The sequence below is a fragment of the Chiroxiphia lanceolata genome, chromosome 7 (assembly GCF_009829145.1).
Source record: "Chiroxiphia lanceolata isolate bChiLan1 chromosome 7, bChiLan1.pri, whole genome shotgun sequence".
In the NCBI taxonomy this organism is placed as follows: Eukaryota; Metazoa; Chordata; class Aves; order Passeriformes; family Pipridae; genus Chiroxiphia; species Chiroxiphia lanceolata.
In genome coordinates, this window is record NC_045643.1 from 30,305,560 (window position 1) to 30,321,568 (window position 16,009).

The following is a 16,009-nucleotide window of genomic DNA, read 5'->3' on the forward strand; positions in this document are numbered from 1 at the left end:
GTCACTGCTGAGCCTACAGCCTCCCGGTGGGCAGGGAGCCTGGGCACAGCAGGATGAAAGCAAGCAGGAGTGCAAGATGGCAAATGCAGCTCTTTGGCTCAAAAATGAGAGAGAACGACATTTTGAAGAGGAGACAGGGTGTACTAAAGGGCTGAGAAGTAAAATGTGCTCATTTGTAGGGTGTTATGCATGATTAAACCATGTAGGGGAAATGGACCAACATTCTGATTTGTCCTTTCTTGCAGATAACTTGTATTTGATATCCCATGTTAGGAACTGTGATGTAGTTGATTTATCAGCTGAATCTGGCTCTGCAAATGCACTCACCCCTTCCCTGGTGGGATCCTCACATGTCGAAAGGATTTAAACCATTACGTGCCTGTGGGGCAGGACAGGTGGGACCTCGACATGTCTCTCACTGCCCCGAATGGCCCAGCTGTGTCCCACGTTACCCACCCTGCCGAAACCCTCGGGGCTGCCGGTGGACGGGAAGGGCACACCCCACAAGAAGTGCCAGGCTCTCTGCTTTCCCCACGCAGGTCCTCATCCCCGTAAATTTCGGAGAAAGCACCATTTTCCCCATTCCCCCTTCCAGGGTCCGATCGCAGGGCAATCCGTCGGCGCAAGGACCGGCGCGGGCAGAGCATCCGCCAGGGCCGCGGGCGGAGCCGGGGAGGACGCGGCGCTGCCCCTGGGACCGCCGCCCGCTCCCGCCCGTCCCTCCCGCACCGCCGGGGGCCGGGCCGGGCGGCAGGGGCGGTGCTGGCGGGCGGGACGGACCGACCCCGCCGAGCCGAGCCCCGCCGGGCGGGACGCAGCCCGCACCATGTCGCCGCTCCGCGTCTGCATCGTCGGCTCTGGGAACTGGTAAGTGTCGCAGCGCGGCGGGGCCTCTCTCTTTGCCCTCCTTCTTCCCCCCCCCCCCCCCCCCCCCCCCATTTCTTTCCTTTTTCTCTTCTTTCCTTCCTCGTCTTCTCCTCCCTCGCCTCGCTGCGGCCGGGGGCTTCGCAACAGGTGAGTGCGGGAAGCGGCGGGACCAGGGGAGCGGAGCATCTCCATGGTCCTGAAACCGCGACCCCGGCCCCGTCCTGCCCCGGCTTGTGGGCTCCTGGGGCAGGGACTGTCGTCCCCCCGAGATGCACCAGCCCGTGAGAGCTGGGAAGACTGATGCTCCTGCATCACCCAGGTATGCGAGCCTCTTAAATCCTGGCGACAGACTCCAGAGAGGCCCGGAGCTGCAGCTCTGTCGCTGTGTGTGCCTGCGGCAGGGCCCAGGCAGTTCAGGTTGTAGCATTCGGCAGTGAGGAGAGCGGTGATGCTGTTTGTGTTCCTCTGAAGGAACCGGGGCACAGGGTTCGTTTAAAGCCACGATGTATGGGCACCTTTCACTTCCATCCTACTCAGTATGTCCTTTTGCATCTTGGTACAGACACAGTCTTGTGTTCAGGTTTCCCATTTATCCTTATTCCCATTTTTATGAACATGTTTGCTAGTGCTCAGTCCTTTCTAGCTGGAACAAAAGCACAGCTCTCCAGAGCTTCTTGGGTCTGAAAGACCCCACTGAAGTCAGCAAGCCCATCTCACAGGACTTTGCATTTACTTTTCTTACATTTTCTGTAAGGTGAGCACAAACAAACAGATCAACATGTATGTGCATGCATTTGGGATTAGCGAACCCAGCCTCGAGGTAGTTCTGGGGTTTGTTTTTGTTCAAGGAGAGAAAGCTCCTTAAGATTTTAAAAATATCTGACAGTTAAGTGGAAGCAAATGCCAAAAAAATCAATAGGTGAGGGAGTGGTTGCTTGTGAGCTGCTGAGAACACAGCAGAGTTAAAACACAGCTCTTCGCCTTCCTGCCTTGCAAAAGCAATCCACTGCTTTCTGAGCCCCCAGTGCATGCTCTTGCTGGATCACAGGCTCTTTGGGCAGGACAACTCTCAGACACAGCCTTTCACATGGAATTGCACAGCTAAGTCTTCTGGAACTCATCGTCACACATCTGGCTTTCTCTGGCCCTGTAATTTGTTTCCACATCATTTCAGGAGAGGCATCCCTCTCTCTGCTGCTGTCTTTTCCCTCACCTGCCTGTGCAGGCAGTTTATTGTTCCTTCCAAGCCGCTCAACAGCCGTGACTGCATGTTTGGGAGTCAAATTTAGCCTTTGGTCAGCCCACAGTCACCTTCATCGTTCTCTTGCTGCACCACCAAGCAGGGACGTCCTGCCTTTCCCATGCTGTCCCCTTCCCATAAAATATTCTTTAAAGTCACATAATTGTATTCCTTCAGATATGTACTTGAGAAAATTCTGTTTTTCCACATGTACCTACAAACTTGGAAAGAGCTACCACAGAGATACCGAGACCCCAGCTCATTTAGTATTATCTACTTACTCATACTGCATGGCTGCCTGGGCCCATCTCTTGCTTCCCACTATGTACGTAGACTGTTAATTCCTCAGGGAAGAGATAAACATTGTGGTCTGATGTTTGAATCACATCTATTCATAGCCTCAGTGGCAGAACAGGTTGTTTTAGCAGAACGTAGAAATACAATGTTTACCTTCGGCAAACATTTTTTTTCTTATGTTCCTCCTGAATATTTGGGTGGCAGTTCATATCTGTGCTCTTGAGGCTTTCCTGCAGCTCAGAATTGTGGTTGACACGTGACACAGCATGCTGCAAAAGCTCATGTCAGCTGCAGAAGTTCAGCAGGTCATGGGGACTTGCTAAGTCAACACTGCCAGGAGGCTCATGAGTGATATGGTTGAGTGAAGCAAGTGCTGCTCTGCATTTTATGGTTGCTAGTCAGGTGCAGGATGGTTTGTGGTTATGTTAATCATGGCTCAGTTATCTGCTTTAAAAAACAGAGGTTTAGTTCGCTGCCTGGCCCTTCAGAATCCAAAAGCTGCCCCAGGATTAGATTCATTGGGGCTACAGAGCCCTCAACAAGGATCCAGCTTGAACTGGATTCTTGTCTTCAACATGGACAGATAGCCAGGCTTTTTATGGAGGTGCATGGAAGGAAAACGGGAGCCAGTGGTCATAAATTGAACCAGAGAAGGTTCTGACTCAATATCTAAGGGAGGAGAAAATAAACAACTATGAGAACAATAAAGCATTGGGGCAGGTTGCCCAGAGTGGAGGTGGTCCTTGGAGAGTTTTCAAGACTCGACTGAACAAAGCCCTGAGCAACCCATCTGAACTCAGTGATGTTCCCATGCTGGAGACCTCTCGTGATCCCTTCAAATCTGAGCAATACTGTAATTCAAAAAATTTTGTGTGGTTTTCTAAGGAAGAGACTGTACGAAGACATAATCTTCAAGCATCTAAAGGAAAACAATATGACACCCTTCTAGAACAGAAATAGGCTTAAATTGCAGTAAGAAAGACTTACTGCAATTTGAGGAGGATCTTTCTAACGTTCAGGATAGCAAAGTCCTGGGATGGGCCAGTTGGGGAAGAGAAGAGACCTGCAGTCGCTGAGGTCTTTAAGACCTATTTGGAAAAACTATTAGGAATGGCTTAAGTATATTTGCCTGCCCTGTGCAGAGGGAAGGGACCAGCTGCTTCCTGGGCTCTGTTAAGCTCTACTTTTCACCAGATCTGATATATGCTACAAACACTTCCATGTTCACAGACGTAAATAATGGGTCTTATTTGAGTTATTCTATATCAAAGCTTTCTCATTATCCTGATAGGAAATCTCCAGATAAAAGCTTTCTTTCTCTTAGCAATATGTAAATAACTTTCAACATGCATTAACTTAACTGGGGGGGGGGGGAATCTGATTGGCAGTTTTAACTTACTTTTTAAAATTATCCAAGTGGAGTTCTCTGCCTTCTATTAATCTTCACTGAATTGAGTTTTGGAGAAAATAAAACAAACAATGGCAAAGTCTTTATACATGAGTGTCCCTGGTTTTGTTTGCATAAGCAGCCCTCTTTTGCCAAGCCTGTGTGGTGTGCAGAACATAGCCTTGACAGACAAAGCAATTCTTTTTCCCAGGGCTGATCAGTGGTAATGACAGCTCTGCTAGAAGATCAGATTTATCTACTAAGAGTTGTGTGTCCCATTCAAGATTTCAGAAATTAGGGCTGGAGTCTATATCTTTAAAAGGAAGATCATATGTTCTTGGTACATAGGTAGGAAAGTTATTTTTATGGATAAGCTTGAGGTCCAATTTCATCATCCAGGTTGTGCTGGACAACATGGACAATGAATTTAGATCTCAAGTTTATAAAAAAACAAACCCTTTTCTTATTAATACATATGACTCTCACAGAGCCACAATTCATCCTCAGTTCAAGCTTTGATTGTGCTTTCTGTTGATAGCAGGGCAAGAGGACCAGAATATAAGTAATTTTATAAATAACATGAATGTATGTCTATAAATAATATGAATGTATGATACAACTGCATGACTTTCTTTCAAAACAGGAGAACTCTTACAGTAAAGGTTCACCCCTAAAACATTTCCCTAAACATTGTAAAGGACCAAAACCAATCAACCCTTACAAAACAAAACAAAACCTGAAAACAAAAGGAAAAACCCCAAACCAACCAAAAACCTGCCCTAACTAACTAATTAACTAACTAAAGCATTATGAGAGCTCCGGATATAGCATATAGTTAACACTGATCTCAGTAGGATTTCTTTATCATTAAAGACTAAGATTAAGCCCTTGGGCTTTTACTATTATTGAGCAATTCAACCTTGTGTAAACCTGTTCTATCAAAAATATGGGTGAGCCAAGGAGAGACAGTTACAATGAAGTTGCCCTTTGAATCATTGACAGCACAGACCTACCTGGACTTTGTCTTGGATATTCTCAAGAATTTTACAAGTTCCAGAAAACATACCACAGCTAAATGTGTTACAAGTGAGACAGAGTACAAGTGTTGCAACTGGAGCTTCTCTTTCAGTTGTGTTAGTAAAATAAGCAATATTTGAAAGATTGAAGTAGCTTTAAATGGAGAGAAGGAATAGAGGAGTAAAAATAATCACCCCTCTTCCACATATAATTTAAAGAGCATTAAGCAATAGTTCCAATATTTTCTGCAGGGTCTTTAATTCTCTCTTGCCAAGAAAATAAGTGAGTATTTGCAAGGCTGCAGTGGTGATGGGGAAATAAAATTGTCTGACCTGAGATTAAAAAATGCTCAGCGTGACTCAAATAAACTGGATGGTTAAAATATCCTCAGGGTGCAACTATTACAGATCCTGTTACAGTGATAATTAGAACAGTAAATAAAGAGAAACCATCAGGTTGAAGGGTTGTTTGGTTTTTTTTCTGAGGATTTAGCGCTTACATAAATTCCTTATTGCAACTCTTTGGTTATGGATAGGAAAGTGGGATGTATCTATTTTAGATGAAATGCACAAAGGCTGTCACAGTGAGATCACTCAGCACTGCTTTACCACCTGGATTATTTTACATTTGTTGGTCTTCAGGAAAAAAGGAGTTATTTGAGGAGAGGGAGACATTTTAATCCCAGACACTATATTTTTAGTACTGTTGTTAGTACATCACACTCCTGCTCTATAGCCTTTGATATGACTTCAGATCCCTTATTACAGTTATGTTTTCCCTGTTTCTACTTTCTGTGCTTTTAAACTTGAGGGGCTTTTGATGAAGGGGAGTAGATAAAGCTTTCTGAAAAATGTCACAAGCACCTGAACAGCTGTATAGCACAGGCCTTTTATGAGTTATGATGTTTAAAGTAACTTGCATTTCCAATTCACAATAAAACTACTTTTCACCTTTTAATTTTTTTTTTTTTTTTTAAGGGGATCAGCTATAGCCAGAATCATTGGCAAAAATGTCCAGAAGTCCAACAGATTTGATCCTACTGTCAAGATGTGGGTGTTTGAAGAGATCATTAATGGAAGAAAACTCACAGAAATAATCAACCAGGAACATGAAAATGTTAAATATCTGCCCGGATACAAGATACCCCACAATGTGGTAAGCTGAAAAAAAAAATTAGAAATCACTGAATTTTTTTATTTTTTTTTTTTAAATAAGGGAGGCATCATCTGAAAAAATTAAAAGTAGGAAGCAATCCACTGCTTCATTCTGGTTTGTCACCTAACTCATTCCAATATAACTCCCTGGAATACAATTCACTTCTGTGATTTCTCCTTGTCTCGTACGTCACGCGCAACTTCAAACACCCGTGTCTGTGCTGGTGACGCACCATCCTCCTCTCTGGCAGACATCAGCACAACTCTAGAAATGGCAAGCAGAGATCTGTCTACACAGAGCTGAGATACTTCAAACCCACGGCATCTTCTGGAGAACAGGGAAAGCTACTGATCTCCTTTCTTCTGAAAAGGAAATCAACAGCACAGCTAAGGGCTGTGGCTTACAAGGAGATGAGTAACGAGCTATCGGCTCATGGGTGATTTCAGGATAGCTATAATTAATAACACTAAATTCCAACAAAAATATAAGGTATTTAATTTTCATGGACATTTAATATACCAAGTTATGCATCTCTACTTAAATTATTCAGCTTACATTATTTACTGCTACTGAAGCAAGTGAGGTGAGGGGTTTTGGCTGTTCGAGATTTTGCCAAATGCCACTGCTTTGTGAGTTAAAGAAAGTAGCGCCACATTCCTGGAGCAGTTGCAGTTGTAAAGGGAAGTTAAAACCCTGCACGTGATGGGTCTCCTTGCTTGGGAGTGGTTATATTTAGCGCTGCATTTAGTGCTGCAATTGCATATTTGCACTCCCGGTGCTTGAACTTGGCACACAGTTCTCCTGGGTTACTGTGTTTTTACAACAGTTGTCACTATTGTTTTTACGACCTTCTAGCAGATCAACAGGCTTGTCATCATCACTTGAGGTCAGCCTCACCCTGTTTAGAGCAAAGTCTGAGGCTTCACCAGCAGAAATGAGCTAGTTGCAGTAGAGCCTGGAGGGACCCTCACACCATTTCTGATTGAGAAAAAAAATACCCAAACAAATAAGATCACTTTTTCCTTACATTGCTTTGCAGCATTTTGGAGAGACAGGAGCCCTTCCTGCACAGCACTGCCAGCCTCTGCTCCGCTTCCACTTTGCTGTTTTCCCAGAGAAGAAGCCTGGCTGGCACCAGTTCTGATTCTCCCGCTGGGAATCACGCTTGCTTAAAGCTGTGTGCTCCAAGGCTGTATCCAAGTGTGATCTTTTCTCCAACTGTAAACTGCTTGTTCTAGCAGGCTCAAATTCACCTGCTCTTGCCTCTGTGGCCTGGCTTGAATTGTTCTGAGTAACACTGGTATTTGGAGAAACATACAGCCAACGAGTCACTAAGCACATTGTAACTATTGGTAAAATTACTATATATTTAAAACAAAATCACATAACCCCCCAAAGATGATGATAATTTCTGCCTTTTGATATAGTTTATTATTTATATTAATTTTAATAATATATATTATGATTGTAGAGTTTATTACTGAACAGCCATTGATGTATGGAAACTAAAGACTGTGAGAAGAAGCTCTGTCTCACCACTCCAGTTTGCTCCCCTGTGCTACCACTTATTCCAGAACCATATGGAGTTCCTCAGTATATTCAGGAATTACCTCCAGGAGCTGAACTAGCAAAGGGGCTTCCCAGGACACCACAAGTTTAGAGATTACATCATCTTCCCCAGATTATCCACACAGGGCTGGGATAAATTATAAAAAAAAAAAAAAAATAAAAAATCCAAACCTAAGATAGTTCGGCTGCTTTGGATATTTCAGAAGAGATCTGTAGCTACTCGCATGGAGAGCTGGCAGCTATGCCACAGGGTCATGTGGTTAAAATTAAGGACATTTGCACTGCATCTGCCATGGCTTTGGCACATTGGTATCTTGCAAGGACTGAGGATTCCTACCTGAGTCTCATTTTGGTTGTCCCTCTTGTCCCAGGTGGCTGTACCAGACGTGGCTGAAGCAGCAAATGGGGCAGATATTTTAGTGTTTGTTCTGCCACATCAATTCATTGGACGAATCTGTGAGCAGATTGCAGGACAGATAAAACCCGGAACATTTGGGATTTCCCTGATCAAGGTAAGTTGTTGTCTCAACAATTCCCAGTCTGTAGAGTAAATAAACAGCTTCAGCTTAAGGGTAGGAACTTTAGAGTTACATCTTACCTAGCTCTGCCAGCACTTCTGCTGCTTTCACGGCTGTGGAGAGGGAAGGATGGGGCAACCCATCCAGGCTAAGAGTATCTCTGTCTTTGCCAATCATCTTTAGCCTGGATCAGTTCCCATTTGGACCAGCATGGAGGTGAAAATGGACAGAGGGAGAGCTGCATAAAGCTGGTGCTGCTGCCAAAAAAAATATTCATCACAATACAGCGTCAATTAACTCTTAACTGAGAGTGCTGAATTGAAGGGCCTCTTCCAAGTACATGCTAAAGCTGTTCTTGGCAGCATTTAAACAGCACAATAACACTCATGATTTTGCAAAATTGAAGCAATTTCAGCCTGGCATGAATTAAGGAATCTCTTTTTAAGGTTAGAGGTACCAAATTATTGTAATCTTAAAAAAGAATTAATATTTTGAAGAAAATGTCAAATTAAAGCCAGAGGCATGGCATAGGAATATAGTCTTAACACTTCTTTTCACTGCATTACAGGAAATATCCCATTTAAAGTTGTAATGAAAGAAATGTAATTCAAGTTTTCAGACTACAACACCAGCTCTTCCCCTTTTATATTTCCCCCTTATAGAAATTACATCACAAGCAGCAGTAAGCAGAGGAGAGGAAGATGGGAAAGAAAGGAAATTCCTGCAAATTTACTACCTTCTTTAACTTAAAAAAAAAAACCAGATCAGTAAAAAAAAAAAAAAAAAAAAAGACAGTTCAGTATACTCCTCAATACCAAAGAAACAATCAGATTAATACTGAAGAAGCCACAGCTCATAGGCTTATTTTAAAGGTTTGATTCTGTACTACAGGAATTTAACAGAAAGGAAAAACACAGAACCAAAGAAAGCAAGCCTTGGGACAGCAGCACTGGATGTGAGGCCTCTCGCAAGGTTACCTCGACTGCCACTCCTTCTCCCTGAACTTGCCTTGATTTTGCAGTTATGAAAGTACAAACCCAGGGTATTTGTATTCATGGGTAACACTAGTGAATATAAGACCCCATTTTTTTCCAATTAAAACAAGAGCTGCAGGCAATAGAATACCTTCTACTTTACCAGTGGTCTGCTGCTGTCATTTTCCTATTCTAATACCTTGGCTTTGACTATTGTCTTTTATTTAGGGGATTGATGATGGTCCTGATGGCCTGAAGCTCATCTCTGACCTCATTCGAGAGCACCTGAAAATAGAAATCAGTGTCCTTATGGGGGCCAACATAGCCAAGGAAGTGGCTGACGAGAAGTTCTGTGAAACCACCATTGGTAACTATTGCAAAGAGTCAATTTGAGCTGGTAGCTGGGGTTTAGTATCACCTGTGGCTGGGCAACAAGATAACATCTGGAGGAAGCAGGGGGATGTGACAGGTCCCAGGTGGTTCCAGAGCAGAGCAATACCTGCTGAGCTCCTTCAGGGAGGCAGGATTATTTCTGGAGAGTTCAGTCCTAGAAGGAACAGATTCAAATTGACAGTGAGTTTTTCAGTGCTAGAGCTAATTTAATCCATTAAAAAAATCACAGCTTAGTCCTGTTTCTGTAGGAGTTGGCAAGAGCCACGTTTTGTGTCTTAGAGCTCAACACTGAGTACATTGGCAGCTGATACACTACACAGTCTAGATAGAGAAGTGTAATCAGAAGCTCCTATGTGCTCACACTCCCAGAGGTGTATTTCTCCATCTTCACATTTCTTTCTTTGGAAAAAACTCCCAGTAACATTCTGTTCCTTCCTCCCATTCAGACTGCTTGCCAAGACACGGCCTCAGATCCTCCCAGACCTGGGTCTGACCTGATTTGGAAAGTTCATCCAGTAGTTTTTAAAACCCATTGATTTTTAAAGTCAGTCAAAATTAAAGTTACATCCTTCTATAGTTGTGGAGGCAAAAGAAAAATAAACTGTGTTGCAATAGTGTTCCTGTGCCTTGCAAATGTTACAATAATAGCGAAAACTGTACCAGCTGGGTATTTGTTGCTGGCAGAGCAACTAGGTCCAAATAGGACCAGATATCATTAGGAGATCTGAGCTATATTAATTTTCCTGGAGGGAATTTAACTTCTGCTGGCCTGGTTTGAAGCCATGTTGTGATGATCACTGTGCAAAGAGCTTTGCCCCTTGCTTTTGTCCTCGGGGAAAGCCGTGCAGCCCAGAAACAACCACCTCAAAGAGAATTGGTATTGTGAAGAATGAGAAGCAAAGCTAAAGTTTCTCATAAGATGGGGCAGAAACCGCCCAGCTACCACACCAGAGTGTGGTGCCCCAGGCCAGTAAAATCATTGCTGAGCTCTCCCTGAAGGAAACCAAACTACCTCCTATAAAACTTAAGTGGAACTCAAATCAGAAATCTTTGCCCAGCAGGCCATGGGCTCTCTGGATCAAGGCAAACCTCAATCCCTTTACCACATGGGGCTCTCCTTGGGCAAGCACTGTAAAGACATGATATGTGGCCTCCATAGAACTGGTAGGAAAAGGCTTCCAGCAGTGCACACGTTCAACTTCATTATCTGTGGATCCTTCTGTAATAATAAATAGGGCAATAATCATTTGTGTTCCATAATAGTACTCAGCAGTGACACGTTACATTTTCAAAGCAGAAATTATACCAGAAAGCACAGAGAGCGGTTTGTAAATAATATCTTTTGCAAGGTCTGTGGTTTTACAATGAATGCTGCATTAGGGGCCATCTACTTTTAAGCTCTTTAAAATGTTACTAAGCGATGATGGTCAATGCTCTGGGGCTTGCCTACATTTAACACCGGCTTCCAGCAGTGGGAACTGCTCTGATTTAGCAACACCCAGTTACTGAGATCACAAAACCTGAAGTGGTCCCTGGAACCTTATGTCAGGTTAAGCTTAACTGTGTGCACTCTGAAACATGTGAAAACATTCTAACTTTCATGCTTCCTCCCCACAGGTTGCAAAAACAAAACACAAGGGGAAATCTTTAAAGAGTTAATGCAGACTCCCAATTTCAGGATTACCGTGGTGCCTGACTCCGATACAGTGGAGCTTTGTGGAGCCTTAAAAGTGAGTGGTTTCGAACCAGAATGTTCCATTAGGGCCAAATCCTACCCTCACCTGAGTCTTCTGTAAGCCAGGGGTTCTAATTTGACTCCTGTCACCATGTGATTGAATGAGCGCAGACAAGTTACAAAGTTCACGTGCCAGTTTTTCAACGTGGAAAACAGAGAAAATCAGAAATAATACCAAAACTACCAAGTTTCCAACGAGGAGGCACTTCAGTGAGATTCTATATGTGCTGAAAGTGACTTCAGACTGTGATCCTTTCTGCTTTTTTATTTGGAAGTGGAAGGTGGGAAGGGAGAGGTGCAGAACAATGGTGAGGAGTTGTTAAAGGTGCTTAGGATCCTCAAAAATATGTTTAGAGCTGTAGAAAAGGGCAATTCTACTCATCATTTTTGTAGGCAAGCCCAAAATTTGATCTATTGCAGCATCTGCATAGAACCCATGCCTGCTCAAATCAGAAACCTTCAGAGAAAACCTAGAAAGGTGTGGGATAGTTTAAATAGTTAAATAGAAGAAAGGTCAGTGAGTACTGACTTGGAACTAGCAGAAGAACAAAACATTAATTGCATACATGCTACATGATTGCAACATCAGTGTATAAAACAAGCTGCTTTGATTTTTGCCCACGGGAATAACAGTAAGTACTTCAGAAAAATTTTCTAGAAGTCCAGTGACTTTTGTCCAACACTCGCTACCTGGCCCCTTTCTTCATAAGATAAACTTGTGGCCATTGGAAATTGAACCTTGTTCTGATGAAGACAGAGTTGTGGGATTTTCTTAGAGCTCAGTGCACACCTTGCCTGACTGTTTCCTTCCCTCTTCTGTTTGTAGAACATCGTGGCAGTGGGAGCTGGGTTCTGTGATGGACTGAGTTTCGGTGATAATACCAAGGCAGCAGTGATACGCTTGGGCCTCATGGAAATGGTGGCCTTTGCCAAGATGTTCTGCAAGGGACCAGTGTCAATAGCCACTTTTTTGGAAAGCTGTGGGGTTGCTGATCTGATCACTACCTGCTACGGGGGACGCAACAGAAAAGTAGCAGAAGCCTTTGCTCGCACAGGAAAGGTAAGGAGGATTTTGAAATACTTTACACTAACGTATGAAGAAATCCTGTGTTTTACAAAGGCATCATTAGCTGTTTATCTTCTTGATAGCTGCTGGTATCACAGCAGTATCCCCTCTGATCCAAGTAATCAGTCTTCTCTCTTCTAGTCCATTGAGGAACTGGAAAACGAGATGCTGAATGGACAAAAGCTGCAAGGTCCTCAGACCTCAGCTGAAGTCTACAAGATTCTGAAACAGAAAAATATGCTGGATAAGTAAGTGCTTTGATTTAAAAAAAACAACTGAATCAACAGCAGATTACAAGTGTTTCATAGCCTCCTTAGCAGTACTTGTGTTTAATTATCTGCAACGACTACTTTCTACAACTTGGGCCACTAGTAGAGCCTGGCCTGACTCCTCATTGCCATGGTCAGCTGAATAGGATGGAGGCTGAGCAGCATTAGAAGAAACAAGTCACAGACATGGAGAGGGTTCAGGGGATACTGTTAGTGTCTAAGAAAAGAGAAATGAGAGATCACGTACTGGAAATGCAAGGAAAACAATCACAGAATATTCTGAGTTGGAAGGGACCTACAAGGATCATCGAGTCCAACACTTAATTGAACGGCCCATACATAGAAAACAAAAGAAATAATAATGTAAAGGAGCCTCCCAGACATCCCCATCCCCCAAACAAGATTAGGCCATACAAAAAGTCAGCCTGCAGATATGATGTGTGGGTTCAATCTGTGATCAAAGGGTTTCTTGTTCTCAGTGGATCACCATTGCAGCTTGCAGCAGTCCTGCTCTCAGTGCGAACCTTAACTTGGTTATCTCAGTACAAAATTTGGGAGCATACTCCTAATCAAAATTTTTACATGCCTTAAAAGGTAACATGTGCTGATATCAATGCTTTAGTACCACAAATACTGCTGAGATAAAAAGTACCTCTAATTGTTTGGGATGATGTAAGATTATTTACAGCTTGAAACCTTTGTCTCAGCTTACACAACAGAAAACCTAAACTTCCCTCCATCCTATTCCCTCCCATCCATTAGCAGTACTGAGAGGTCAAACACAGCTAAATGAATACTTAAAAAAAACCCCAACCCTATTGGAATTATAACAGATACAGAAAATTCAAGTAGCTTTATCTTCAAAAATGAGAGAGAAAAGGGAAGCTCATTTTGACAGAATGTGAACTTTAAATCACAACTTGATCCAATACTATCCTATAATTGCGCTTAGTTACATAGTCAGCTCCAAGTCATTTGGTGGACTCATTTTTTACCACATAATGACTAATTCAGCTTATAAAAGGAAAAGAATCCTTTTAAGTCATGAAAAGAAAACCATTAGACATTTTCATTCTTTGTAGTCCTTTAGATAACAGCAGTGACTGCAAATAATATATCCATTTTGCACACAGCAGGAAAAAGAGAACATGCAATTCAAGATTGTTTTTAAATAAAAAATATTGGAAAGGAATTTTGTCTCCAAGATAGCTTTTCTCTGCTATCACTCCCAAGATTTGCCCCTAGCTTCTCTTCATTGCCCTATGTAGTCTTCCAGTAAAGGCACCTCCAAGTTGAAAGTATATTGTAAAGAGAGACAAAATTTTTCCACTTTCAAAATAAAAATTTCTTTTTCCATTAAAATGGAATGGAAATGTACATATAAACTTTAACAACTTTTTAATTGCTATGTGCTTCTTTTAGGTTTCCATTATTTACAACCATCTACAAGATCTGCTACGAGGGTCAAGCGATCCAGGATTTCATTATGTGCCTGCAGAACCACCCAGAGCACATGTAGAGATCCCCTCTCCTCACCTGGCTGCATTCTCACCTTCCTGAGACTTCTGTCCACTACCCAGCAATTAGGGAAACAGGTTGTGTGACAATACTTGCTGTAAAGGCAGCAAAGAATGTATTTCGTTATCCTTGTTCTGGGGGTAAAAAAATCTGCCTTTAATTTCAACATTATACCCAAGGAATAGGAAATGAATGTAAAATTTAACAGTATGAATTAATAACATGGGCATTTCCCTAGAATTCCTTTCTTGTTGACTGAAAACAGTTCCCCTTCTAATTTCCATAACAAGATCTTAATATAGCTCATGAGAACCTCAACATTTTGCCTACTAATGCTATCAGAGAACAGCACAAAATACAGAAAAATTGAAGAAGTCATTCAAAGAGACAAATTATAATTTAAAAAAAAAAAAAAGCTCCGACAGCAGTAACATGCAATCACATGGGCAAATGTTGGGATTCCATAATTCCCCTCGAACACAAATAACATTTTTTATTTTGTGACATTTAGGCCCTCCTTGGTTTCATTTCCCAGTATAAGCCTCTCTGGAAAAATCAATATTGTTACTGTGCTCTGACACGCACAAGTGTTCAGCAGATGTATAAATAAAATGGTTTAAGTGTGGGGGAAAGGAGAAATAAGGGGTTTTGGATGGGGGTACCGTTTCAAATTTGGGACCCTAGGAATCATCAGTAGTAGTCTGACCTTCATTATAAACTTACCGTATTCCTTTAAGATACAGAAAAAAAATTTGAAATAACCGAACACCTTTCTGTTCGCATCAGATTTTCTCAGCAAGTCTTCGTCATGAATTGGTACCAGCTGAGAGGGGAGAAGTGGAGGTTGGCAGGGAGGATGGAGGCACAGCTCAGCTTGCACCTTGTGCACTGCTGTTATTTTGAGGGCGTAACGAGTAACAGTGAAAAACCCTTTGTGGTACTTGACTTTTATACAAGTATGAAAACGACCGCTACAGACGCACAGAAATCCATTTGAAACGGGGCAGCATTTTAACTCCACTGGGAAACTCCACTGGTCTGACTCCAGTGCAGCAACCCATGCCTTTCCAGACTGCAGAGTAATGCCCTGATCCTGATTAAGCAACACATCTTACACTCCACAAGACAGATCTCCATCTACTTCTGAATTTTAAACACAACCTGGTGCATAGGCCAGGGGTTTTTTTATTGTGCTACCAATGGCGTAAACTTTAGAACCACTGAAGTTTTTAAACCTTATAGTTGTACTTAGGTAACTTTACATACCTGATGTTTTTCAGAGTTAAAATCATCTACAAAATGAACAGTGGTGCATTTTATAAGCTTTAATACCCTTTTGAAACACTCCTATTTTGAGAGAAGGCAAACAAAAAGGAAGAGTAACCTACTTTTGCTGTGCTTTATCTGATTTTTCAAAATAGCAGAGAGGAAGGCAAGTGGGTTTTTTTTAAGCTATGTATTCACGGGTAGATTGTTTAGAGGAAAGAAAAAAAGATTATAAAATCATTTCAACTCATTATAGAGGAATATTATCAGAGTAATATATATACGAATGTATTGTAATTACAAATATATTGTAAAAATCTCAGTCTCACAGCTAGCAAAGCTAGCTCAAGTACCAAACAATGGCTGCAGCACCCCTGATCCCTGCTGGACAGCAGCAAAGGCAGCTCAGCTTCTCCCGCTCAGACTCCAGTCACAGCCAATGGCTCGAGGCTCAGAGGGCAACACCAACATTCCTTCCACTGAAATGGGAATCATGTGGCCAAATCCTTTTCACAAAAGCAGGGAATTTATGATCTTCAATTTCAAGTGGAAAAGTAACATATATTGCACAATTTTAAAGTATCAAATACATGAGGGTGGGATAGAGAATTCAGGAACCTCCTTACTTCACCGTCAGGCTGAATTTCTGATGTCATGTATGAGCTAATAATAACATAGAACATTTTACATTCAAAGTGTATCAAACAACAGTTTAATAAAGTGATCAATATGAAGACT

The 16,009-nt window shown here is 42.3% G+C and overlaps 1 protein-coding gene and 1 long non-coding RNA gene across 2 annotated transcripts; one reads left to right on the plus strand and one right to left on the minus strand.

The window, feature by feature from the left end:
• The first annotated feature begins 703 nt into the window (after positions 1-703).
• On the plus strand, positions 704-16,007 carry LOC116789287 (glycerol-3-phosphate dehydrogenase [NAD(+)], cytoplasmic-like). Its single transcript, XM_032692929.1, has 8 exons — positions 704-867; positions 5,786-5,963; positions 7,904-8,044; positions 9,253-9,391; positions 11,035-11,147; positions 11,979-12,212; positions 12,360-12,466; positions 13,910-16,007. The coding sequence occupies exons 1-8, from the start codon at positions 827-829 to the stop codon at positions 14,004-14,006; spliced, it is 1,050 nt and encodes a 349-aa protein (XP_032548820.1). The 5' UTR covers positions 704-826; the 3' UTR covers positions 14,007-16,007.
• Positions 8,793-13,541, minus strand: LOC116789288. Its single transcript, XR_004357964.1, has 3 exons — positions 12,245-13,541; positions 10,507-10,636; positions 8,793-9,571 (listed from the first exon to the last, which is right to left on the minus strand). It is a non-coding gene; the product is annotated as an uncharacterized LOC116789288 (long non-coding RNA).
• Positions 16,008-16,009: the final 2 nt, after the last annotated feature.

What these genes read in the sequence shown, in the direction of transcription:
- LOC116789287 (XM_032692929.1), top strand. Translation starts at nt 827, where the DNA reads ATGTCGCCGCTCCGCGTCTGCATCGTCGGCTCTGGGAACTG. An exon ending in TTGGGATTTCCCTGATCAAG is followed by an intron (nt 8,045 to 9,252) that starts GTAAGTTGTTGT and finishes TCTTTTATTTAG; the next exon opens with GGGATTGATGATGGTCCTGA. An exon ending in CAGAAAAATATGCTGGATAA is followed by an intron (nt 12,467 to 13,909) that starts GTAAGTGCTTTG and finishes TGCTTCTTTTAG; the next exon opens with GTTTCCATTATTTACAACCA.